We start from the raw sequence: 24,825 nt of genomic DNA, 5'->3' as shown, positions 1-24,825 counted from the left end.
TTCTACAGGTTCATGAACTGATGTGAGTACCTTCTCATTTACTACACTACCATGTCAGAAGAACAGATGTAAATGTGTTTCAGAAGAGTCCCATTATTGACCTGAATCCAATAAAATGACTGAGGAGAAGAAACGACTAAAACTGGGTTCAGAACTGTCCAACACATTCAAACAGTGACGTGCAGTCAGAGGAGGCAGGGGAGGCAGAGCCTCCCTTGTCATTCTTGAAAAGAAAAAAATACTTAATCAAAAAATATAATAAATGTTGATAGTTTTCAGTTGGTATGTCCTATAAACTCATTTTCCGTTCGAATCCAATATTATTATTATTATTATTATTATTATTATTATTATTATTGTTTTGTCAATTAGAATAGCAGAATTTCCGCATGCTCCGTTCAAATACAGGAGGAGGCAGCGCTGTGCTGTGCCTCCCGCAGAACTGTCTCCTCCCCTTACGAACTCTGCTGAAAATATTGTGTCGCTGTCCCTCTGTATATCGCAGTTAAAATCCTTTCAAACACTCTGATTATATGCTCTATCCTTCCATAATCTGCATAACATATGGAATGTATTTCTGTAATGTGTTTAGGCTCGCAGATTAATCAGAAAACCGCAGTGAAAAAGTCACTAGGGGAGGCAAACAGTACCCCTGCCTCATGATAGATGGCGCCAGTGAGTCCACAGATTCATGCGCTTATAATCTTCTTCGTTCTTTTTTATACACTTTAATTCACCTCATCAAAAATGGAGGATTACATTTCATGTACAAATAAAGGTAAGACCATAAACTTTTTTTTATTTTTAGTTTGAAATGGCTCTTTTTGAAGGTTTCCTGTTGAGTTCCTGCCAGTCTACCTATGCTGACTTGATGCACAGCCCATATACCCAGGCCATTCCTTTTGCTCACTCTCTCTATTCCAGTTTGTCAGGCAGTGGCGATTTCTCATAGACTGCAGTGGAAGCCCGGCTTCCCCTAAAATTACGAAAATTAAATGGTTAAATATGTTCGGTTGTGTGGACATTTCATTGACCACAAATGTGTCAGAACACGTTCATCTCAAAGACAAGTTCGTTCAGAATCAGCTTTATCACAAATCAACGGACTCGATGTTGTTCACTTCTCCTCCATTCCCGTGTCTCTGTTTTCTCCTCCATCTCTGCTCAGTGCATTTGTCCGTAGACTGTGTCCGTCTCTGGGCTTCAATGGGACTGAGTGGAACAGTTGTTTTCATTGCCTCAAAACTGGACAGTAATTGGATAAATGCCACGATGTTGTCCCGCCCCCGGACGCCGGACGTCTCTGGGGGTGAATGTAGCTGTGGGCGGAGCTCGGCCGGGCTGGACGCCAGAATCCCACGTGCTGATTGGAGGATCAGTCGAAAGGCTGAATCCCGTTTGATTGACAGCTGTTTTCAGATCTGCTCTTTCACTGACACAGTTCAGTTTAATACCGTCACACATTCTGCTGTGAAATCAGAGAAACCACTACGAAATTACTCGTTCATTTCTTGCACTGTAAATAAAACACTCATTGTACTTCCTTGTTTCAATTTGACATAATTTCAGCATTTTCTTGTTTCAGTTCCATAATTTAATCATTTCTTGTTCGAGTTTAATATCGTTTTGTAGATAGTTAAATCAGTCAAACTGTCGGCTAGGTCGCAGTGAAAGGAGCATCTGTAGTTTAAAAAGGCTGAAGTCTGACACCCACAACACAATGGGCCAAGGCAATCTAAGCAGAGAGGACACTGGTCCAGTCCCTGGAAAAGACGCCTACTGTGTACGATAAGGTTACTGAGCATTTTCTTAAAAAGGAACGGAGGGCCGAATGTATGTTTAAATAACTTGACTATTTTTTTTTTTTTTTTATGTAAGCTGACAATGAGCTTCCCCTGTCTGAAAGACGAGCAGCCGCCACTGTTCTCAGGCCACCATATATTTGTAGATCTGGCTCTGAAAGAGTCAGTGCCTCCCCAGCCATGAACCCCACTGCACGTCACTGCATTCAAACCTGAAGAATAACGGTGAACCATCATCTACCAGAAGATCAGATAAAGGTTTGGTCCAATCAGATCCTAAATGATAAAAAAATAATTAAAAATGAATAAGTAAAATTACTGAAATGAAATGAGTCTATTTACCACTAGGGATGTAATGATTACTGATATAATGATAAACCGTGGTAAAATTTCAGACCGTTAGTATTACCGTTTAAATTCTAATTATTATGATAACTGTGTTCAATTACCGCACCTAGAAAACCCATGGTACTGTTCATTTCCTGAAGAAGCAGCGGCACTCCAGGCGTGTGTGCGTAGTTTGTGATGTTTGGCCTCTGAAAACATGGTGAAGGCACCTGCACAGACAGAGCTCCAGAGATTTGTGGATAGCGGCTCCTGCTTGGACCTGGTCCGTCTGACTGCGGGTCTGTCGGAGCACGCGCATGCACGGACCTGGTCCGTCCTAGCAAGTGAGCGCACAGACCCGGTCCTGCAAGTGTTAACCCCTCCCCGGCCCCCACTGATTCAGATCCTCACCCAACATTGAAACAGTCTGAATATAGATATTGAGGACAAACTCATGTCAGTTCAAATGAGCCCAAATGAGTGAACTTCAACTGTACAAAGACACATGATGTGTGTAAAAACCAAAGGAGAGGAGGATTTATGAACTGAAGGACATTCAACAGTAAATCCACTGACTGACCTCCAGAAGAACTGGACCATATGGCACTGTTGTGGTTGGTCTGTCACTGACCAGGAGTGAACCCCTGACCAGTCTGGATCAGATCACCACTGACCAGTCTGGATCAGATCAGCCTAACATGTTTTAAAATCCTCATTCTTACAGAATATTTACATTTGTTCATTAAATAGTTCAGGAAAACATGACTGTGTTTCACTGTCTGAGTGTGTTTGTACAGTAGTGTGTATGTGTGACACTGTGAATGATTTGATCTGGAAAATGTTCAAACAAACTCCACTATGACCTGTCCAACTACTTTTTTTCACACTCAAAAACACCTCAGGAATCAATAGGAGAACTGATAAGGAATTGGACTGATAAGCAGAACTGATAATGGCATTGATATTGATCAAATCCTATCAGTTCCACCCCTGGTGCAGATACCTCTTGTGTCTATAAGGTGCCAACTTTAATGCACATTTGTATGTTTGTTTACATGTTATTACTTGAATGTTTCTGCAACAGAAAGTACATTGTTCATGTTACTTTATTAGTTTTTTTCAAAATACAACTTGGTTATATTATTTCAGTGTGCGTATAAGTACTTTTTGAACGTTTTGAGCACACTTCAACAATACTGCGATAATAATGATAGTCGTGATAATTTTGGTCACGATAACCGTGATATGAAATTTTCATATCGTTACATCCCTATTTACCACAGATGTTGCAGTCATGTTTGTGTTCTATTCATTTTATTCGTCTGCCTTTGAATGAATCTGTTCAGATGTAGTTTCCTCTTTTGTCCAGTAGGTGGAGTGTGAGGTCAGATGTACAGTTCAGTAGGAGTCACAGTTGGTGAAATGAAGTTAAATGATATTAAAGACATTTAATTATAAATTACATTGAATAATAGTTTAATTTTATTATTAAATTAAATGTAATAATGAAATAAACTCTTTCCTCCTTTTCCCTCATTGTCATTATCTTAAACATTATTTTCTGGATCTTAAATGTTTCCTTCTTCCATTAAAGTGTTGTTTCAGTATTTATGGGATGATGGTTTCAGGTTTACACATCACACCTGTTCCAGTGTTTTGATTGGATCCAACACAAACAACTCAGACCCATGTTGTGATTCAGTAATATGTGGTTCATGTTTTGGTCCATTAGTGAATATTTGTTCATTCCTAAATTCAACAGTTGTCTTTTAGTTCAGAGTGAACAGCTGTTTAGTTTAGTTTAGGTTGGTTCACTGTTGGATGTGGTTTCCTTTTTCTTCTTTACATTCAGTGGGTTTAGTTCTAGTGTTTGGTTTGTTGTTTCATCTGTAGTTTTTTCTTTGTTTTCTTGTGAATAAACTAGTTTTGTGGGTTTTCTTTGGCAGTGGTCACAGAGGGGAGTCACTTTTATGTTCCATTCAGGTTCCCCTAGACCAGGTCCAACACAGCTTTTATACATGAACTGTGTCAGTGTTACTTTGAACTATAATTCTGGACTATTTAATGTCATATTTTGGACTAGTTTATTTAGTTGTTTGTTGAGTTCGTCCTTTGTCAGGTCTTTGTGTCCACAGCTCAGGACTGGAAACAGATGAAGTTTACACCAGTGAAAAGGGATCAAGTGTCTGGAAACTGGACGTTGACTCATGGAAGTGACTCCAGAACACGTCCACATTGTTGTGTGATATGATCTGGTCTCTGGTCTGAAATAGGCTGCATGTCAGTTTGGATCTGCTGAGGTGTCATGTGAATTATGGACCAGAACAAGGACTGACTGTAGTTAACCTCTGTGGATGTGACCACAAGAGGAAAACTGATGACAAACTGAACAGACAGATTATATGAACGGTAACTAAAGAACCCAGAACAACTTCAACAGAGATTAGAGTTGAACTCCAAAGTCCAGGTCCATCAGTTTCAGATGGAAGCATCTGTCACTGTTTGAGCCAAAGTGGATTTAATGGCGGAGGACCAAGGAGGACTCCACTGTTGAAAGCAAATCATGAAAAAGGAAACTGGAATTTACCAAAATGTTTATTCACAAGCCACAAAGATTCCGGGAAAATGTCCTTTGGACAAATGAGACAAAACTGTAGTTTTTTGGTGAGATACATCATCTCTGTGTCCACAGATACAAACATGAAACAAAGAAAAGAAGGCTGTACCTACTGTGAACCATGGAGGAGGTTCTAGTATGTTCTAGAGCTTTGCTGTAGCTGTGATAGAAACGTCTTCTTTCTGATATTAGAACACTGAGCTAGTATCTGTTTGTGGGTCAGTGCAGATGTGTCATGGTTCACTGTCTGCATCTATCCCCTCTCACTGGGGTTACTACTGTAGTAGGACTCCATCAGTATGATGTTCTCCACCCTGCTTCATGACTGTCTGGTTCCATTTGTCCATTTCACATCAAGACGTCCTGGTTCCACAACACCTGACACTGACCTTGTTGACCCCAGTGACGTCTGAGTCCATATGACTGTATTTCTAATATCTACTGTATCTATACATAAATACACCTGTAGAACTGAGTATATGGCAGAGTTAACGGTGCTCAGTCTGGACTAGACAAACAGTACAGGGAGGATTTTACTCACTGTCAGATGAAGGGTTTGTCCAAGAGGCAGGGAGGTCTGATTGGACATGTTTTACCGCAGCCAGCCCTGTAACAAAATAACACTATTAATATCAGCAGAATTATACAATAAAATCATAAGTGATCCTCCTCTTACCAGCATCTTTAACAGCACCCATGACACCAAAACCTGTTTGGTTTCGTTTGAGGTCCTCATGACCACCTGGTAAAGAAGATGGTGTTTCCTCAAATTCTTTGTAGCTCAGATGTTCTCCATTGTTCTCTTTCACTATTTGACCCAGTCGTGTTAACAGTTCATGATGATGAAGGTTCTCCATCTGTAGATGTCTGTATCTGCATCTTCTGATCATGTCTTTTACAGCTGGATGTTGTCTGTAGGTTTCTGTGCGTCCTGGACTCTTTTTTCGTGGTGAAATCAGAACCAGTGTTTGATTAAATGACTGATCACTGAAGTTTTTAAGGACTGATTCTATTCTCTGTTTGTGTTCTTCAGTGAAGTCTTCAGGCTGTAGAACCAGCAGGAACACATGAGGTCCAGGATGTGGAGCATCTGAACAGTCTTTTATGAACTTCATCAGCTCATGGTGTGAGATGTCAGACAGTAGATGATCCGGGGTGTTGATGACGGCGACTTTTTTATCTTTTATTGTTTTACTGATTCTTATACAGGAGGTGAGTTTGTCACGGAACACATTCTGATCCAGGATCAGGTTTCCTACTGAATTCCTCTTAGACGAGTTGTTCCCCAGAAGAACAACCCTCAGCTCAGACACTGAAATGACAAATAATGTAAATGCTGAATGATTAGTAGATGTTAAATGAATGTGTTTGAGTTGATTCGAAGCCTTGTCTGATGACTTGAACTGTTTGCTGACTCAGTGTCATGGACTGATGAGTGTAAATACTGAGTCCTGTTGGTCAGACTAATGTGTCTCATTAACCACATACATTCACATCCTGCCTTTATATTCACCTCTGTTCATGTTTGTTCTATTCTGGTTTATAATCATTAATCGTCAAGTTAATAGTCAATAATCATTCAACGTAAAGAAGTCTTTAAACATGTCTGTTGGGACTGTGAACCTGGAAATTTAAGTTTTATTAAAGTATTAACTTACTGTTCGGTGGTAGCAATTCATAGCTGCTGCTGCGCTTCAGAGGTTGAACATCTGTAAAGACAGACACACACACAGTGGTTTACTCAGGTATTTCTGTCTTTGTTGTTGCTTTGTCTTTGCTGACAGGACAGTATGTCTGCAGACGTCCACTGTGGAGACACTTCCTGTGGACGATGAAGATCAGATCCTTCCATTGGATAATTACTGCACAGATGAATATGTTTAAGTTTCTACAGGTTCTTGAACTGATGTGAGTACCTTCCCATTTACTACACTACCATGTCAGAAGAACAGATGTAAATGTGTTTCAGAAGAGTCCCATTATTGACCTGAATCCAATAAAATGACTGAGGAGAAGAAACGACTAAAACTGGGTTCAAAACTGTCCAACACATTCAAACCTGAAGGATAACGGTGAACCATCATCTACCAGAAGATCAGATAAAGGTTTGGTCCAATCAGATCCTAAATGATGTGACATTGTGTAAAAAAATAATTAAAAATAAATAAGTAAAATTACTGAAATGAAATGAGTCTATTTACCACAGATGTTGAAGTCATGTTTGTGTTCTATTCATTTTATTCATCTGCCTTTGAATGAATCTGTTCAGTTGTAGTTTCCTTTTTTGTCCAGTAGGTGGAGTGTGAGGTCAGATGTAGAGTTCAGTAGGAGTCACAGTTGGTGGATTGAAGTTAAATGATATTAAAGACATTTAATTATAAAGTACATTGAATAATAGTTTAATTTTATTATTAAATTAAATTTAATAATGAACTAAACTCTTTCCTCCTTTTCCTTCATTGTCATTATCTTAAACATTATTTTCTGGATCTTAAATGTTTCCTTCTTCCATTCAAGTGTTGTTTCAGTATTTATGGGATGATGGTTTCAGGTTTACACATCACACCTGTTCCAGTGTTTTGATTGGCTCCAAACACAAACAACTCAGATCCATGTTGTGATTCAGTAATGTGTGGTTCATGTTTTGGTCCATTAGTGAATAGTTGTTCATTCCTAAATTCAACAGTTGTCTTTTAGTTCAGAGTGAACAGCTGTTTAGTTTAGTTTAGGTTGGTTCACTGTTGGATGTGGTTTCCTTTTTCTTCTTTACATTCAGTGGGTTTAGTTCTTGGGTTTGGTTTGTTGTTTCATCTGTAGTTTTTCTTTGTTTTCTTGTGAATAAACTAGTTTTGTGGGTTTTCTTTGGCAGTGGTCACAGAGGGGAGTCACTTTTATGTTCCATTCAGGTTCCCCTAGACCAGGTCCAACACAGCTTTTATACATGAACTGTGTCAGTGTTACTTTGAACTATAATTCTGGACTATTTAATGTCAATATTTTGGACTAGTTTATTTAGTTGTTTGTTGAGTTCGTCCTTTGTCAGGTCTTTGTGTCCACAGCTCAGGACTGGAAACAGATGAAGTTTACACCAGTGAAAAGGGATCAAGTGTCTGGAAACTGGACGTTGACTCATGGAAGTGACTCCAGAACACGTCCACATTGTTGTGTGATATGATCTGGTCTCTGCTCTGAAATAGGCTGCATGTCAGTTTGGATCTGCTGAGGTGTCATGTTCAGGTCTGTTCAACTGAAATATGGACCAGGACAAGAACTGACATGGACGAATACACCAGGATGTGTTTATGTTTCATTAAATGGCCTTTACAGGAGTTTGTAAATCCAACTATTGACTGGATCCTGACGTCTACAGATGGATTCTACCAACGTACATGTTATTAAACACATTAACCTGTGTTCACATCATGTATTTCAGTCCTAATCTTGTTGTCGTATCCCTCCCACCCCCTGCACCCCCCTGTAGAGGCCCTGAGCAGCTCCTTCAGCACCAGACTGTTACATCCCCTGTGCAAGAAGGAGCGATTCCACAGGTCACTCCTCCCACAGCCATCAGACTACAGAACAGTTCACAGTGACCCACCCCACCCCACCCCCGTCTCACACCATGTGCATGTGCAGCCATGATGATAATGATGAGCAATGATGATGTAAATATGTAAATAATATGACATTTGTAATTTATAATTCTTTATTTACATAAATATTTCTATAAATGGATCAGTGACATGACGACAATTTTTTTTTTTAAATTTTGGCAATTTATATACATTTGAATGACTAAAAAGTTTAAAATAACTTTACAGAATGCTCAAAGACATCTTTTAAAAGTAGTCTTGAATGGAAAATGCAAAGGTTTAATCTATTTTGGGAGTGAATTTAAGAGTTTTGCATGAAAATGTCTCATTGGTGTAACCATAAAAACCTTGCACCAAATAATTTCCCTTGATTAAAAAGTGTAAAATTTTGGAAGGCATTTTTAAAATAATTATTTAAATTTAGTATTTATTTGGGGAATCTTGACAGTCAAGTAAACTTATGCCGCGTTTCCACTGCGTGGTATCGGCTCGGCCTTTTTGCGTTTCCATTATGAAACAGGACCTGGGATCTGGTACCCGGTACTAGTTTTCTGGTATCACCTCCGCTGAGGTTCCAAGCGATACTAAACTGTGACGTGTACACACTGCAGATCACTGATTGGTCAGACAGTTTTCTCTGTGACCCACCGTTTTACAAAAAACAGATGCGGAAGTGCACAGTAAATATAGCGGTGCATTAATCCACATGATAACAGCCCAAAACTACACCATGGTTGGTCGAGGAGATTCAGTCTTTGGTGGCTGATGTAAAAATTCAGACGAGACAACACGCAACAAGCAAATTTATTAGAAACTCTCTGAACAGACGAAACGGAAGTAATGTGCCGCATCGCTATGACGTCCAGGTACTGTGAAGTCAGTAGTATCCTGTAATGGAAACAGTCTCCAAGAATACCGAGTCGAGTAGAGCTGGTTCCACGTAGTGGAAACACGGCATTAGTGAATGGTCAAGATGGTGTAACCACATTTAGAGGCCATTTTGTAAATATTGCAAAAGAAGATCATGTGACAAGAAATGACATCATCAAGCAGGACACTTACTGATCCTACTCAACCTGTGTCAAGGTCAGTATCTCTCTTATAAATCTGACTTATTTGGACATTTTTAGAACATGATGTGCGCTGATGTTTACATGTCAAGTGGTATGACCAAGGAAAACTATGGAAATGGGTAAAGAAAAACAAAAAACTTATTAATTTCTAAAATTCTATTGAAGATACTTACAATAAGGTCAAGGTTGATGATAGGTGTCCATATTAATGCCCGATCAAAATGATTTAAAATTGATCCCTTTAGTGAATTTTTCCATTTTAGGCCAATATGGTACGTTTATCAATTATAGACCCATGATTTAAAAAAAGAAGTTTTATAAACAGTGATACTCATTGATAAAGATGAACAGGCAGCTTTGAAAGAAATGAAACTTGGCTTTTTTACCACGACTTGTAGACTGATTAAATTCACATAAATCAATTTAATTTATTTTATAGCCAAAAATACTTTTTTATATTTATTGAAATATCAATGACATTTGTGTTATTTATTTATTTCAATCAATAAATGCTTCAGTATTTGTTATTTTCTGTCTTTTTCTGTCTGTTTAATTCAGAGGAGTCCAGTTTGTAATATGATTAGTGTGTCCACACTAACATCCCACCAGTGGAAGGAACACTCCACATTCACCAAGTGATATCTGAGCAAGTAGATCTGTGGTCTGATGGACAGAGGGTTCATGTTTTAGTAGATCTGTGGTCTGATGGACAGAGGGTTCATGTTTTAGTAGATCTGTGGTCTGATGGACAGAGGGTTCATGTTTTAGTAGATCTGTGGTCTGATGGACAGAGGGTTCATGTTTTAGTAGATCTGTGACCTGATGGACAGAGGGTTCATGTTTTAGTAGATCTGTGGTCTGATGGACAGAGGGTTCATGTTTTAGTAGATCTGTGACCTGATGGACAGAGGGTTCATGTTTTAGTAGATCTGTGACCTGATGGACAGAGGGTTCATGTTTTAGTAGATCTGTGGTCTGATGGACAGAGGGTTCATGTTTTAGTAGATCTGTGGTCTGATGGACAGAGGGTTCATGTTTTAGTAGATCTGTGGTCTGATGGACAGAGGGTTCATGTTTTAGTAGATCTGTGGTCTGATGGACAGAGGGTTCATGTTTTAGTAGATCTGTGGTCTGATGGACAGAGGGTTCATGTTTTAGTAGATCTGTGATCTGATGGACAGAAGGTTCATGTTTTAGTAGATCTGTGATCTGATGGACAGAGGGTTCATGTTTTAGTAGATCTGTGACCTGATGGACAGAAGGTTCATGTTTTAGTAGATCTGTGATCTGATGGACAGAGGGTTCATGTTTTAGTAGATCTGTGATCTGATGGACAGAGGGTTCATGTTTTAGTAGATCTGTGATCTGATGGACAGAGGGTTCATGTTTTTGCAGTCTTAAGTATGCCACTGTTCCCGCCCCTTTACAGTTGACTTCTGCATCCAAACACAAAGCCTTCCCTCCACCTCTGTCAAATGTCTACAAGACCTAAATATCAAATTAGTCCTTAGAAGGTCTGATAGAAGCCTTTAGTGCACAGGTGTCAAACATGCGGCCCGGGGGCCAAAACCGGCCCGCCAAATGTTCCATTCCGGCCCGTGGAATGAATTTGTAAAGTGGAAGTTAGGGCATCAAATTCAAAAAATAATATTATAATAACCTATAAATAATGACAACACCATTTTTTTTCTCTTTGATTTAGTGCAAAAAACATTAAATTATGAAAATGTTTACATTTACAAACTATCCTTTAACAAGAAAATGTGAATAATCTGAACAAATATGAACAACCTGAAATGTCTAAAGAAAATTAAGTGCAATTTTAACAATATTCTGCCTGTTACTAAATGTTTTGTGCCTTTGTAGATCTGATCTGTAATGCATATGTGTAAATGATAAGTTGAGGCATAATATTGATAAAATTGTACTTATTTTTCTTAACAAATTTCATATTTTTCAGCTTATTCACATCCTTTTTGTTTGGATAGTTTGTAAACGTAAATATTGGCATAATTGAAAGTCATTTTTTTGCACTAAAACAATTTGAGGTTGTCATTATTTATTGGCTATCATGTTATTATTTTACAGGTCCGGCCCACTTCAGATGAAATTGGGCTGAATGTGGCCCCCGGAAGAAAATGAGTTTGACACCCCTGCTTTAGTGGGACACGTCACTCAGGTGTTAAAGGGTAAAGACAGAGGGCCTGATTTACAAAGATCACAAATAACGGGTGCAAACCTTTGATTTGGATAAATGAATAATAATTATAAAAAACAGTTTCAGTCCCTCTTGTAGACTTTTCTGCATGGATATTCAGTTTTAATGTCTTCAGTAAGTGCTTTTGTCTTAATGGGATGGCAGTGTTTTATGGTGTAACTGGTTTATGTCTTTTGGTGAAACCAGGATTTGACCCCAATTATTACAAAAATGCAAAGTAAATATTTGAAGGATTTAATTTAAATGGCTATTTAAAGATAAATACAGATTTTTCTGCCTTTTTAATTAATTTGGTCAAAGGTTCTGTGGAAAAACAGATGTGCTGTTTGGTATGTGTGTCAGCTCAATGACACAAAAAGACACAAATTTCTGATTTAAATATTCTGTATCTTAGAATCTTTAAAGGGCACTTGTAAAACAAAATAACAATTTAAATCTCCTCCCTCAGCTACTCATTTTGTTGACAAAATTTAAGTACATTTCTCATTCTATTTGGGTTACACCACTTGACATTTTCATGGACAGTAACTTTTAAACTTAGGGAAAAAAGTATAAATCCACTCTCAAAATGTATAAAACAATAAAAACTGAAAAATAACTTTAATAAACTTGACTCAAGAATTGGAATCAAATTTTAAAAATATTTTTAAATTACTAACCCTGTCACCCATGTTTTGTCACTGACCCAAATACCAAATTCCTTATTTTTCTCTTTATATTTTTCATGTTCACTCGTGTGGTTTTTCTACCTTCTCCCTGTGATTTCTTTTTGTTGTTTGTTGCTGTTAACTGTTAAATTTTCCCATGGGGGATAACTAAACTCATATCTTGGGTCTAAACCCTGTTGGACTCACCAGATGCTGTGGCCATGATCCAACTCTTCAGACATGGACAGATTCAGCTGCTGCAGCGTCTGATGGAACCAACACAAAACAACAGGACTAATATTAAAGGAGAAGCAGTGACAGTTGAACATGAACTGTCTGTATCATTCATTAATGTTCATAAACTGTTAGAGCCGCCCTGATGAGGAGTTCATCCACTTTTCTTCTGTTTATTACAGTCATTACGTCCAAATCTACAGTCAAAAGAACATATAATAGAGTTCAGGTGTTTGGTGTTCTGCATGAACTGGTTCTATTTTTCTTTTTCCTGTTTGACAGATGAAAGCAGGGCGTGTCAGTATGAAGTATTTCTCTGAAACAGTGAAGACATGGAGCTGTCTCTTCTCCGTCCACAGTAGATCTTATTAATTCAACACTTTACTGTCTGAATCTGTCCATTCCAAAGTCCATGAATGTCCACGAGTCCACCAGTACAACCCAATACAAGTCACACTCACGTGCTGTTACTGAAGACTTCAAATATTTACTATTTCAAACCACAGTAAAAGTACATCAGAGTACCTGTAAATAAGGCATTGAAGGCTTCTATAGCTTCTAGAGCGATATAAAGGAATACTAGAGTGTATTTGAACTAAACTACTGTTCATTCAGTCCCATTCTGGACTAAAGTACATGTAAGAACACACACAGAAAGGGATTTCCTGTATGAGTCACAGTAGAAACAACACATTTACATTTATATCATCAAATACAAACACTATGTAAACTCTTAAAATACTCTGTAGTCAAATGTAAAGTGTGTGGGTCCTGGAAGACACTGTTCAGGTCAAATAACCCAAATACTTTAGTGTGAAATGAAGCTGTTTTCCATGTTTAACTTGTATTTACAGTGAATTTATAACCTTTTACACCTCAGCATCACACTACGAATTTACATCATAATAGTCAGACAGAAAAACAAGGCTTATCTAACTTTAGAAGCACTTTTTAGCAGGATTTACAGTGTACTCACCTGTTAAACAGTGAATGTGTCAAACACACGGAGAAGCGAAAGTAAACGCTACCTTCAAGTGCAACTGGAAATACTAGTCAGACCTCCTCACGTCTTATGTTTATGTTTATGCATTTGGCAGACGCTTTTTTCCAAAGCGACTTACAGGGGAAAGCCAATCAAATCACTCAATCAATCAAATTTTATTTATATAGCGCCAGATCACAACAAAAAAGTTATCTCATGACACTTTATATATCGAGTTGGTCAAAACCAGACTCTAAGCCAATTTACAGAAACCCAACAGAATCCTCCAGGAGCAAACACTAGTGACTTGTGACAGTCGGAGGAAAAACTTCCCTTTAACAGCAGAAACCTGGAGCAGACCCAGACTGAGGAGGATGGACGTCTGCCTTGACCAGTTGGGGTTAAAGAGAGAGAGTAAAGAAAGAGAAAAAGAGAGAGCGATAGAGATAGAGACTGGGGGAGAGGGAGAGAAGGGGGGAGTAGGGGGAGACACATGGAGGCAGTTGTGGTTAAGTGAGTGATGATGATGAAGGCAGGAGAGAGGCAGGACCACCGCAGCAGGTCCAGAGATGATCCTGGGAAAAATCTGTGATAATCCTGGGAAAAACCTTATTAATATACACTGCTCAAAAAAATTAGAGGAACACTTTTTAATCAGAGTATAGCAACCTATCAGTCAAACTTCTGGGATATTGATCTGGTCATTTAAGTAGCAGAGGGGGTTGTTAATCAGTTTCAGCTGCTTTGTTGTTAATGAAATCAACAACAGGTGAATCAGAGGGGCAACAATGAGACAGCCCCCAAAACAGGAATGGTTTTCCAGGTTGAGGTCACTGATACTTTTTTTCCCTCCTCATCTCTTTTGGCTGATTTTTTACTGACTGACTTTCTACTGCTGTAGTTTTTCATTTGGCTTGGATCAACATCTCTGTTGATAGCATGGTGCGGTACCTGGACGCTACAGAGGTTGCACAAGTAGTCCAACTCCTCCAGGATGGCACATCAATACGTGCCGTTGCAAGAAGGTTTGCTGTGTCTCCCAGCACAGTCTCAAGAGCATGGAGGAGATTCCAGGAGACAGGTAGTTACTCCAGGAGAGCTGGACAGGGCCGTAGAAGGTCCTTAAACCCTGAGCAGGATCGCTATCTGCTCCTTTGTGCAAGGAGGAACAGGATGAGCACTGCCAGAGCCCTACAAAATGACCTCCAGCAGGCCACTGGTGTGAATGTTTCTGACCAAACAATCAGAAACAGGCTCCATGAGGGTGGCCTGAGGGCCCGACGTCCTGTAGTGGGCCCTGTGCTCACTGCCCAGCACTGTAGAGCTCGATTGGCATTTGCCATAGACCACCAGAACTGGCAACTACGCCACAACATCATTCACCATGACCGGTTTGGTGGTGGGTCAGTGATGGTCTGGGGAGGCAATATCCCTGGAAGGACGCACAGACCTCTACAGGTTAGATAATGGCACCCTGACTGCTATTAGGTATCGGGATGAAATCCTTGGACCCATTGTCAGAACCTACGCTAGTGCAGTGGGACCTGGGTTCCTCCTGGTCCACGACAATGCCCGACCTCATGTGGCTAGAGTATGCAGGCAGTTCCTGGAGGATGAAGGAATTGATACCATTGACTGGCCCCCACGTTCACCTGACCTAAACCCAATAGAACACCTCTGGGACATTATGTTTAGGTCCATCCGGCGCTGCCAGGTTGCTCCTCAGACTGTCCAGGAGCTCAGTGATGCCCTGGTCCAGATCTGGGAGGAGATCCCCCAGGACACCATCCGTCGTCTCATTAGGAGCATGCCCCGACGTTGTCAGGCATGCGTACAAGCACGTGGGGGCCACACAAACTACTGAGAATCATTTTGAGTTGCTACAATGACATTTTGGCAGAATGGACAAGTCTGCTGCATCATTTTTTCACTTTCATTTTTGAGGTGTCTTTGATTTCCCCCCTCTATAGGGTGATCATTTTCATTTCTGTCAAATTATGTGGCATCATTTTGTTACAAATACATCACCTACTTATTATCAGGAAAGATATTCAAGATCATTTTTCCCCCTGTTTAGATCTGATGTGTTTTCGAAGTGTTCCTCTAATTTTTTTGAGCAGTGTATTTAAAATGGAGTGTCTGACAGTGCTAGGGCAAGAGGTGCTCTCAGAAGAGCTGGGTCTTCAGGAACTTCTTGAAGATAGGCAGGGATGCCTCTGTTCTCGTAGTGCTCGGTAGAACATTCTACCAACATGGAACAACCCATGAAAAGAGCCTGGATTGTCTTGTACAAGGTCTGGGGACCACCAGACAATGTTCCCCAGATGAGCAGAATGGTCATGGGGCAACATAAGCTTTTATCAGTGCACCTAAGTAGGTAGGAGCAGACCCACTGAGAATTTTGTAGGCTAGGATTAAGGATTTGAATTTGATGTGGGCAGCTATGGGTAGCCAGTGTGACTCAGTGAGTAAGGGGGTGACATGTGCCCTTTTAGGCTGATTGAAGACCAGACGCGCTGCTGCATTCTGGACCATCTGTAGTGGTTTGACAACACAAGCTGGGAGGCCTGTTAGAAGAGCATTGCAGTAGTCAAGGCGGGAGATAACCATAGTCTGCACCAGGAGCTGGGTGGCCTGTTCGGTTAGGTATGGCCTGATCTTTCTTAGGTTGAACAGAGTGAAACGGCATGATCAGGTGACAGAGACAACGTGATCTGTGAAGGTCAACTGATTATCAATCATGACTCCCAAGTTATGTACTACATTGGTAGGAGCCAGAGATAAGGAGTCAATAGTGATGGAGATGTCCTGCTGTATGGTTGGCTTAGCTGGGAAGACCAGCAGTTCACTTTTGGACAGGTTCAGCTGAAGGTGATGGGCTTTCATTCATGCAGATATGTCAGAGAGACAATCTGAGATTCGCGCTGAGACTGTGGAGTCATCAGGTGGGAATGCCAGATAGAGCTGGGTATCATCAGCACAGCAGTGATATGAGAAGCCGTGTGAGTGGATGATCTGACCCAGTGAGGTGGTGTATATGGCAAAAAGGAGGGGGCCCAACAGAGAGCCTTGGGGGACTCCCGTGGTGAGGCGGTGAACTGCTGATGCGTGCCCTAGCCAGGACACTTTGAAGGACCGACCAGTAAGGTAAGATTGAAACCAGGAGTGTGCGTGGCCTGTGATGCCCATGTTCAAGAGTATGGATAACAGGATATCATGATTGACAGTGTCAAATGCTGCTGATAAGTCCAGTAGAATGAGTACTGAAGACTTGGCTGCTGCTCTAGCCTCTTTCAAGGCTTCTGTCACAGACAACAGAGCCGTTTCAGTGGAGTGGCCGATTTTGAAGCCAGAATGGTTGATGTCAAGGAGGTTATTTGGGAGAGGAATTCTGTGACCTGTTTGAAAACCACCCTTTCGATGGTCTTAGAAAGGTATGGGAGGAGTGAGACTGGTCGATAATTCTCCACTTGAGTGGGGGTGAGGGAAGGTTTTTTGAGTAGTGGTGTTACCTGCACTTGTTTAAATACTGTAGGAAATGTTCCTGATGTCAGTGAAGCATTAATCACATGTGTGATTGGTGCTGTGATAGTTGGGGCAACAGACTGTAAGAGGTTGGATGGAATAGGGTCCAACAGGCATGTCGTAGGACGGCTAGAGGAAAGGAGTTTAGACACCTCGTTCTCTGTGAGGGGAATAAATGAAGGGAATGACGCCGTTGGGCTTTTGTTAGTTGAGTTAATAGTACCCATAGTCAGGGGAGAGGAAGCAGTGTGTGATGATGATGATGTTGATGAAGGAGGCGTGCAGTCTATGGGTGGATCGGTGAACTGACTGCTGATAGTAGACACTTTATTTGTGAAAAATGAAGCAAAATTGTCTGCTGTCAGATTAGTAGTGGGCGGTGGAGGCGGAGGGTTGAGTAGTGTTTTAAAGGTTGAGAATAGTTTCTTGGTGTCGGTGGCAGAATGAATTTTGTTATTATAGTAAGCCTTCTTCGCAGCAGTGACACTGGATGAGAAGGATACCAATAGTGACTGGAATGTGATCAGGTCAGAAGAGCTTTTTGTTTTGTGCCATTTTCTCTCTGCGGCTCTGAGATTGGTACGCAGCGACTGGAGGGTATCATTGAGCCACGGGTGGGACTGGGGGGAGGGTCTGGTGGATAGAGGACACAGACTATCCAGACAGGAGCTAAGTGTAGAGCACAGAGACTCAGTGGCATCATTAACCTCTAAGGAGGAAAAAGTGCTGGGGGGAGGGAGAGCGGAGGCTACGACAGTGGAGAAGTGAGTGGGGGACAGGTTGCGGAGGTTGCGGCGGAAAGAGAAAATGGGGGAGGGAACAGAGTGTTTTTCAGGGAGAGACCCACTGAACTGAATGAAATAGTGGTCAGACAGGTGTAAAGGTGTGACTGTGAGGGCATCTGTGATGCAGTTTCGGGTGAAAATGAGATTGAGCTCTTTACCAGCTTTGTGGGTTGGAGGACTGAAAACCTGCTGTAGCTCAAAAGAGAGTATTAGTGACATGAAATCTGAGAAGCTGGGATTGTCTAAGTGGATGGTCATGTCACCGAGGACTAGCATGGGGCAGTCACGCTCTGGGATGGAGGAAAGCAGAGTGTCGAGCTCATCAGGAAAATCACCCAGTTGCCCTGGTGGACGATAAATGACAATTATGTAAAGTTTGACTGGTGCTGTCACTAGGATGGCATGGTATTCAAAGGAGTTGTATTTGACTGAAGGTAGTAGTTGATTGTATTTCCATTTGTTGGAAATTAACAGACCCACACCACCTCCTCGTCCAGATGGACGAGAGGTGTGGGAGAATGTGAGGTTGGTAGAAAGTGCGGCTGGGGTTGCATTGTCTTCAGGCTTAATCCAGGTTTCAGTGAGAGCCAGGATGTCCAGTGTGTGATGGTTGGCATAGGCAACAATAAAATCTGCTTTGTTCACTGCAGATTGGCAGTTCCATAACCCTATAGAGAAGGACGCACCAATGACTGAGGTGTATATTAATGGGCGGAGATTGGTGATATTACGATGCCTTTTAGCAGTGTGAAACCCCATACGCGAACTGAAAATAACAGGAATGGGACAGTGACCAGTAGAGAGATTGTTCCTCAGAGGTGAGCTGGTGTGAGTGAGGGGTGTAACTGTCTTTAGTGAGGGCCTAGGAGAGGAGGAGAGATCAGCTGGGGTGGTATTCAGACTGACTACAGACTGTACAGGAGACTCTGAACATGGTGATGTTTGATGTGACCAGCAGGGGGAGCAGGTGACTGCAGCAGAAGAGGGAGAGCATAGTCACATAGGTGTGGGAGTGGTTTTAGTCAGGACAGCGTGTTGAATGTTTTGAGCCAAGACCCTGCAGCCCAGTCTAGAGGGGTGGACACCATCGGACTTGTAAAAGGAGGAGCAGTTCCAGAACAGATTAAAATTATCAATAAAACTGAAGCCATTCAGAGCAGAGGCGGACTGTAGCCGGTGTTCAGGCTGAGGAGTCTGCTGAAATGGCCCACACCACGGGCAAAGGAGGGGAGGGGCCCGGAAATGAGAACAGCCTTCCCGGATCCTTTCAGTTTATCAAAGAGGTTTTTAAAATGAACCTCTGTCACTTCGGACTGTTGAAGAGTAGTATCATTGAAGCCCATGTGAACTATGATACGGGTAACGGTGGACGGCAGTGAGAGCAGCAGCTGAGGCAGTTCATGGAGGATGGAGGTGATGGTAGAACCGGGGAAACACTTGATTATGGCATTAAAGAAACGGATGTTACGGATGATGGAGTCCCCCAGGATAGCGGTGGTCGGAGGGAAAAGTGGTCGAGGAGACGGTGTTGAGGGTGAGGGGTTACTGGTCTCTCTAGGTGGACATTCCACGGGTGGACCGTTGGAGAGACAGCAGACAGCCTCTCGGAGAAGGCGGTGTCGAGCCGAGGAGCGGGGACCCTGGTTTGAAGGCTTCACAGGGGGACCGGTGTTACGAACGTCGCCGGTAATCAGCTCGGTGGCAGCCACGGAGTCAGCAGGAGCCAGTTCCCGGACAGAGCCAGGTGGAATGGGGAGCACACCAGCTGCGGCGGGGGGAGCCGGAGCGTCCTCCATGGACAGGACGCCGAAGCGGTTTGATGTGCTGATGGTCGGCGGTGGTGAGTCTTTGCTCGTGTTCTTTTTGCGGCCACGAATCACCACTTCAGACCAGGGTGTAGAACACGGGGGACGAGGACAGGCAGAGGAAGGATCCCATAACACCGTATCATCACAGGAGGCTTTGGGGTTCACTGCGCTTTTCAGAAACAGACTGGACAGTGTGGGAAGGCGGCTGGAGAAACCAGAGAGCTGGGCATTTTTCTCCGCTAGTTCTGCGGAGAGGCGCAGTATTTCCTCTTTGAGATCCGCGATTGTCAGGTAAGCCTTTACCAGGGTTTTGTTGGCTTGGACGAGAGGACTATCTCGAGGTGATGTGGATGACGCCATGGCAGTAACAGCGAAATACCAGGGGCAGAGCACGGGAAGCGGTGGGTGACAGCCACAGGTAAGGATCCACTGACAATACTTACCTGCCCTGATGGAGGTTTGAGTCGATGGCATCAAGTTAGAAAGACACGGTTAAGAAGTTTGGTTCGAGTGAGAAAGTGTTAAAAGGCAAGAAATAAGTAGTTTAAAGGCTGTATTTCTAGGAGTAGATCCACCGGCGGTTTGACATGCGTAGAAGGGCGCAGTAGTTGTTGTGTCTTATTTCCACTGGAGAACTGGGGAGAAAAAAATTAGATCCACGAACCACAGAGATGAAAATAACCTTTGCCCGTTACAACATGGTGGAGAACAACGAGGGATTAATCACAAATGATAAACAATGCTCTTATTACAGTTCTGCTGCTGTTAGCTGATGGTTTTGCACATTTCAAGTGGTTTACACAATGTACAAAAGAAAATCTAAAAGAACATGGAGCAGCAGATGAGCAGCAGTCACTGTTAATTATCTGTCAGACATTTTTATTTCACTGAAACAAAAGCACCTGAACACAACACACTCATAATTTAGAATTCACAAGCTGAAAGGATCATCTTCCCGATGGCACGTGAAGGCATCATTTCTCTGCCTGCGGCTCAGTTCCTGTGTTTTGACTGCACACCATAGTGCAAATGGGCGTGGCCAAAACATGTGCCGTCATGTTGTGTTGTATGTCTGTGTTGGAACAAAGACACACATATGGCAAGCCGACTGAGCATTTATTACATATCCTTGATATCCACTGCCGTTTTGCTGAACTAGTACGGCAAAACGTCCCACTAGTTTACTAGTGAAGGCCAAAATGTTCAATAGTTAACTAGTGGATGCATTTTTGCCATTACTAGTTTACTAGTGCAGCTAAAATCTCTCACTAGTTAACTAGTAGGAGCCAAAATGTCCACTAGTTAACTAGTGGATGCATATTTGACCTCACTAGTTTACTAGTAAAAGCCAAAATCTCTCACTATTTTATTTATTTTTTTTATTTTACCTTTATTTAACCAGGAAAACCTCATTGAGATTAAGAATCTCTTTTTCAAGAGTGTCTTGGCCAAGACGGGCAGCAGTACATTAAATAGTTACAGACAGACTTCCATACATAAAACAAATACATAAAAAGCACATAGACAAGTCAAACCTTCCAAAGTCAACTCAAAAAGTGCTCATGAAATGTAAACAAAAGTGCGTCAGGTAAAACATCTGCAGCCAGATGTCACCCTCTCTAAATCACGCAGCATTCTCTTAAAAGTGTCCAACGAAACCAGATCCTTCAGTTTCAGGTCTTTTTGTAGTTCATTCCAGGTGAATGGGGCCGCAAACCTGAAGGCCTTTTTCCCCTGTTCAGTTCTAACTTTGGGAACAGACAACAAGAAAAGATCCTGAGAACGCAGATTATAAGAGTCTGTGGTTCTCCGACTGATGTAGGTCTGAAGGTAGGATGGGAGCAGACCTAGGACAGACTTGTAGACTTGTCTAGTTAACTAGTAGATGCATTTTAGACATACCAGTTGACTAGTATGGTACAAAATGTCCACTAGTAAACTAGTACGGTACAAAATACCTACTAGTAAACTAGTTGAGCATATGCTAATGAGGAGGTGGGTACAAAGATTAAACCGAAGCTTCCTATTGGCTTTTCCTGGAAGATTCCCACCATAACGTAAAATCATGTCCCAAGGCACGGCTGCACATTACACATTTCCGGTGGAATATCAGGACTTTTTTTTTTTTTTTTAATCCTTCAACTTTATTAAACAAAATCTGGACATACATTCTGAAGAATTACAGAAATTAGTTTTTTTTCCAGACTGAGCATCGATATCAAACTTATGCTGAAACAGTATTTGTAATCTCAGGATGTTAAATTACTTCCGCTGCCCGTAGAGTGCAGAGCTACTGGGCCTGGCCAAGCGAAAGTGAACATTAGGGGCAATTTCTTTTTTCTCTAAAGCAATATTTCTGATTTCTCAGTATGAAAGACACAGGCCTCTAAGTTTCTAAAACTGTTTAATTTGTACCGGAATTACAACTGGATATATACGAACATATATGAGAAAAAACTAAGTTTTAATTTACAATATTTAAATTACAGTGTAAATTAAGTACAGTTAATGTTGTAAATGAATGCATACAGCATAAATTCTGAATGTTAATAGCAATGTGTAAATAAATACAGACCTGATCAAAATCTTAAGACCAGTTGAAAAATAGCTAGAATTTACCTTTTGCACATTTGGATCTTAATGAGGTTTTAAGTAGAGCTACAATATACAAAAGCAAGAAGGGGGAATGAGACAAAAAGCACTTTGAAAAAGTAATTTATTGAAAACAACAAGTAAACTGAAATAGGCTGTTTATCAGCTGATCAAAAGTTTAAGACCGCAGGCTATAAAAGCCAAAATCTGCTCAAAATTCTCATTTTCTGTCGGGCATTCACACGGTCATGCCCTCCTGATGGCTAAAGCTAAGAAGCTTTCTCTTCTTGAACGTGGTCAGATCGTCCAGCTGCATAAGCGAGGCCTCTCGCAGCGTGCCATTGCTGCTGAGGTTGGACGCAGTAAGACAGTCATTCTAAATTTTTTGACAGATCCTGAGCATTATGGAACAAAAAATCAAGTGGTAGACCCAAAAAAATTACACCTGCGCTGAGCCGGAGGATCCGATTGACTGTCTGTCAAGACACAGGGCGGTCCTCGACCCAAATTAAGGCCCTTACTGGTGCCGACCGCAGCGCAATAACCATCAGACGGCATCTGCGGGAAAAGGGTTTCAAAAACAAAAAACGAATTCAAAGACCTCGTCTCCTACAACGCCACAAAACTGCCCGTTTAGACTTTGCCAGGGAGCATCAAACATGGGACACTGAAAGGTGGAAAAAAGTTTTATTCTCTGATGAGAAAAAATTTAACCTTGACGGTCCAGATGGCTTCCAACGTTACTGGCATGACAAGGAGATCCCACCTGAGATGTTTTCTACCCGGCACAGTGGAGGGGGGTCCATCATGATCTGGGGTGCTTTTTCATTCAGTGGAACACTGGAGCTTCAGGTGGTGCAGGGTCGTCAGACGGCAGCTGGTTACGTGCAGATGTTGCAGCGGGCATCCCTCATGACTGAGGGCCCTCGTCTGTGTGGTAACAGCTGGGTTTAAAAACAGGACAACGCTGCAGTTCACAATGCTCGCTTGATGAAGGACTTCTTCAGGGAGAATAACATCACTCTTTTGGACCATCCCGCATGTTCCCCTGATTTAAATCCCATAGAGAACATTTGGGGATGGATGGCAAGGGAAGTTTATAAAAATGGCCATCAGTTCCACACAGTTGATGCCCTTGGTGAAGCCATCTTCACCACTTGGAGCAATGTTCCCACCAGCCTCCTGGAAACACTCACATCAAGCATGCCCAAACGAATTTTTGAAGTGATTTACAAGAACGGTGGAGCTACTCATTACTGAGTCCTACTGAGAAAATTTTTTGTTCTGGTTTGGAGAGTTTTTTGTAATTTTTTGAGCGATGGTCTTAAACTTTTGATCAGCTGATAAACAGCCTATTTCAGTTTACTTGTTGTTTTCAATAAATTACTTTTTCAAATTGATTTTTGTCTCACTCCTCCTTCTTGCTTTTGTATATTGTAGCTCTACTTAAAACCTCATTAAGATCCAAATGTGTAAAAGGTAAATTCTGGCTATTTTTCAACTGGTCTTAAGATTTTGATCAGGTCTGTATGTTCAAAATATATGCCTGTCTAATCGCATATTTTATATTTCATCTTGAATGTTAATTTTTATATACACACACACACACACACACACACACACACATATATATATATATATATATATATATATATATATACATATATATGTATAAAAACAGCAGAAAGATATTAAATAAAGTAAAGAAACCTATGTCGCCAAAGACTGACAATTTTATCAGTATCTTCATAAAATCTTTGATTATTCTGGTGTATCACACTGAACAAACACCTCAACCATGAATTAATGTTTTTTAAAACTAAAATAAAAATGTTACTTTCATTATTGGATATAATGTACTCTCATATAGTAAGAAAAGTGTGTTATGCTAAATATTTGCACTTTCCTTGAGAAACAGCACTGTTTGGCATTTTTTCCAAACCTTGAATAACTGCTGTACATTTTTCCTTACTCTGTTACTTTGTCAATGATGATAAATTCATGTTTTTATTAAATATTTGGTGATTATTCCTGAATGGCATGTTCAAGTACTTGCTTAGACCTACAAATTGAGCTATTATGGTTGCTGCTAAATTAACTTTTAAAAACAGATATGGCATAAGACTGATGAGGTCTCTGATACTGTGTATTCAACAGTAACTTTTAATTTGTACGTTTTGTCACTTTTTTCACATGTTCCTGCAAAATCCACATGCTTACCTTTCTGTCAAAGACTGTCAGGGCCAGAGGTGAGGAAGACACAGTCTACTACAAGACTGAGAGTCCATGTTGAGGAACTTATTTGACACCAACCACACTAGTGAACATTTTGGCCTTCACTAGTTAACTAGTGCACGTTTTTGCCCCTCACTAGTAAACTAGTGTGACGTTTTGCCTTATTAGTGCAGCAAAACAGTAGAGGGCATCAAGGATATGTAATAAATGCTCACTCGGCTTGCCATAGAGAAGCGACATCAGACTCAACTTACGTACAATACCATGACGCACTATAACAAGGAAATGCGCAAGGTAGAAAGCCGTGGTGTTTTTATACAGTCGTTTTCTTTTAAAAGTAAAAAGGTCACTTTTTCTACGAGGCAAAAGGGGCAGGGGCTCAAGCCC

At 41.2% G+C, this 24,825-nt stretch overlaps 1 protein-coding gene across 23 annotated transcripts in view; it reads right to left on the bottom strand.

Annotated features, from left to right (window-relative positions):
* The window catches only part of LOC115417777 (uncharacterized), a 192,250-nt gene that overhangs the window by 14,037 nt on the left and 153,388 nt on the right, over window positions 1–24,825 (bottom strand). For 16 of the 23 annotated variants that reach the window (XM_030131861.1, XM_030131864.1, XM_030131877.1 and 13 more), the window contains 3 exons: window positions 6,405–6,455; window positions 5,423–6,058; window positions 5,288–5,353 (listed from right to left, as the gene is read on the bottom strand). The exons of 3 other annotated variants lie outside the window; for them this stretch is intronic. In XM_030131861.1, the coding sequence (XP_029987721.1) occupies window positions 5,288–5,353; window positions 5,423–6,058; window positions 6,405–6,455 (753 nt within the window). The remainder of the gene's footprint in view (window positions 1–5,287; window positions 5,354–5,422; window positions 6,059–6,404; window positions 6,456–24,825) is intronic. 4 more of the 23 variants (XM_030131873.1, XM_030131889.1, XM_030131876.1 and 1 more) reach the window with 3 other exon arrangements.

The sequence above is a fragment of the Sphaeramia orbicularis genome, chromosome 4, assembly GCF_902148855.1.
Source record: "Sphaeramia orbicularis chromosome 4, fSphaOr1.1, whole genome shotgun sequence".
Classification (NCBI taxonomy): Eukaryota; Metazoa; Chordata; class Actinopteri; order Kurtiformes; family Apogonidae; genus Sphaeramia; species Sphaeramia orbicularis.
The sequence above is the reverse complement of the archived record's forward strand: the minus strand, read 5'-3'. Positions and strand labels throughout refer to the sequence as shown.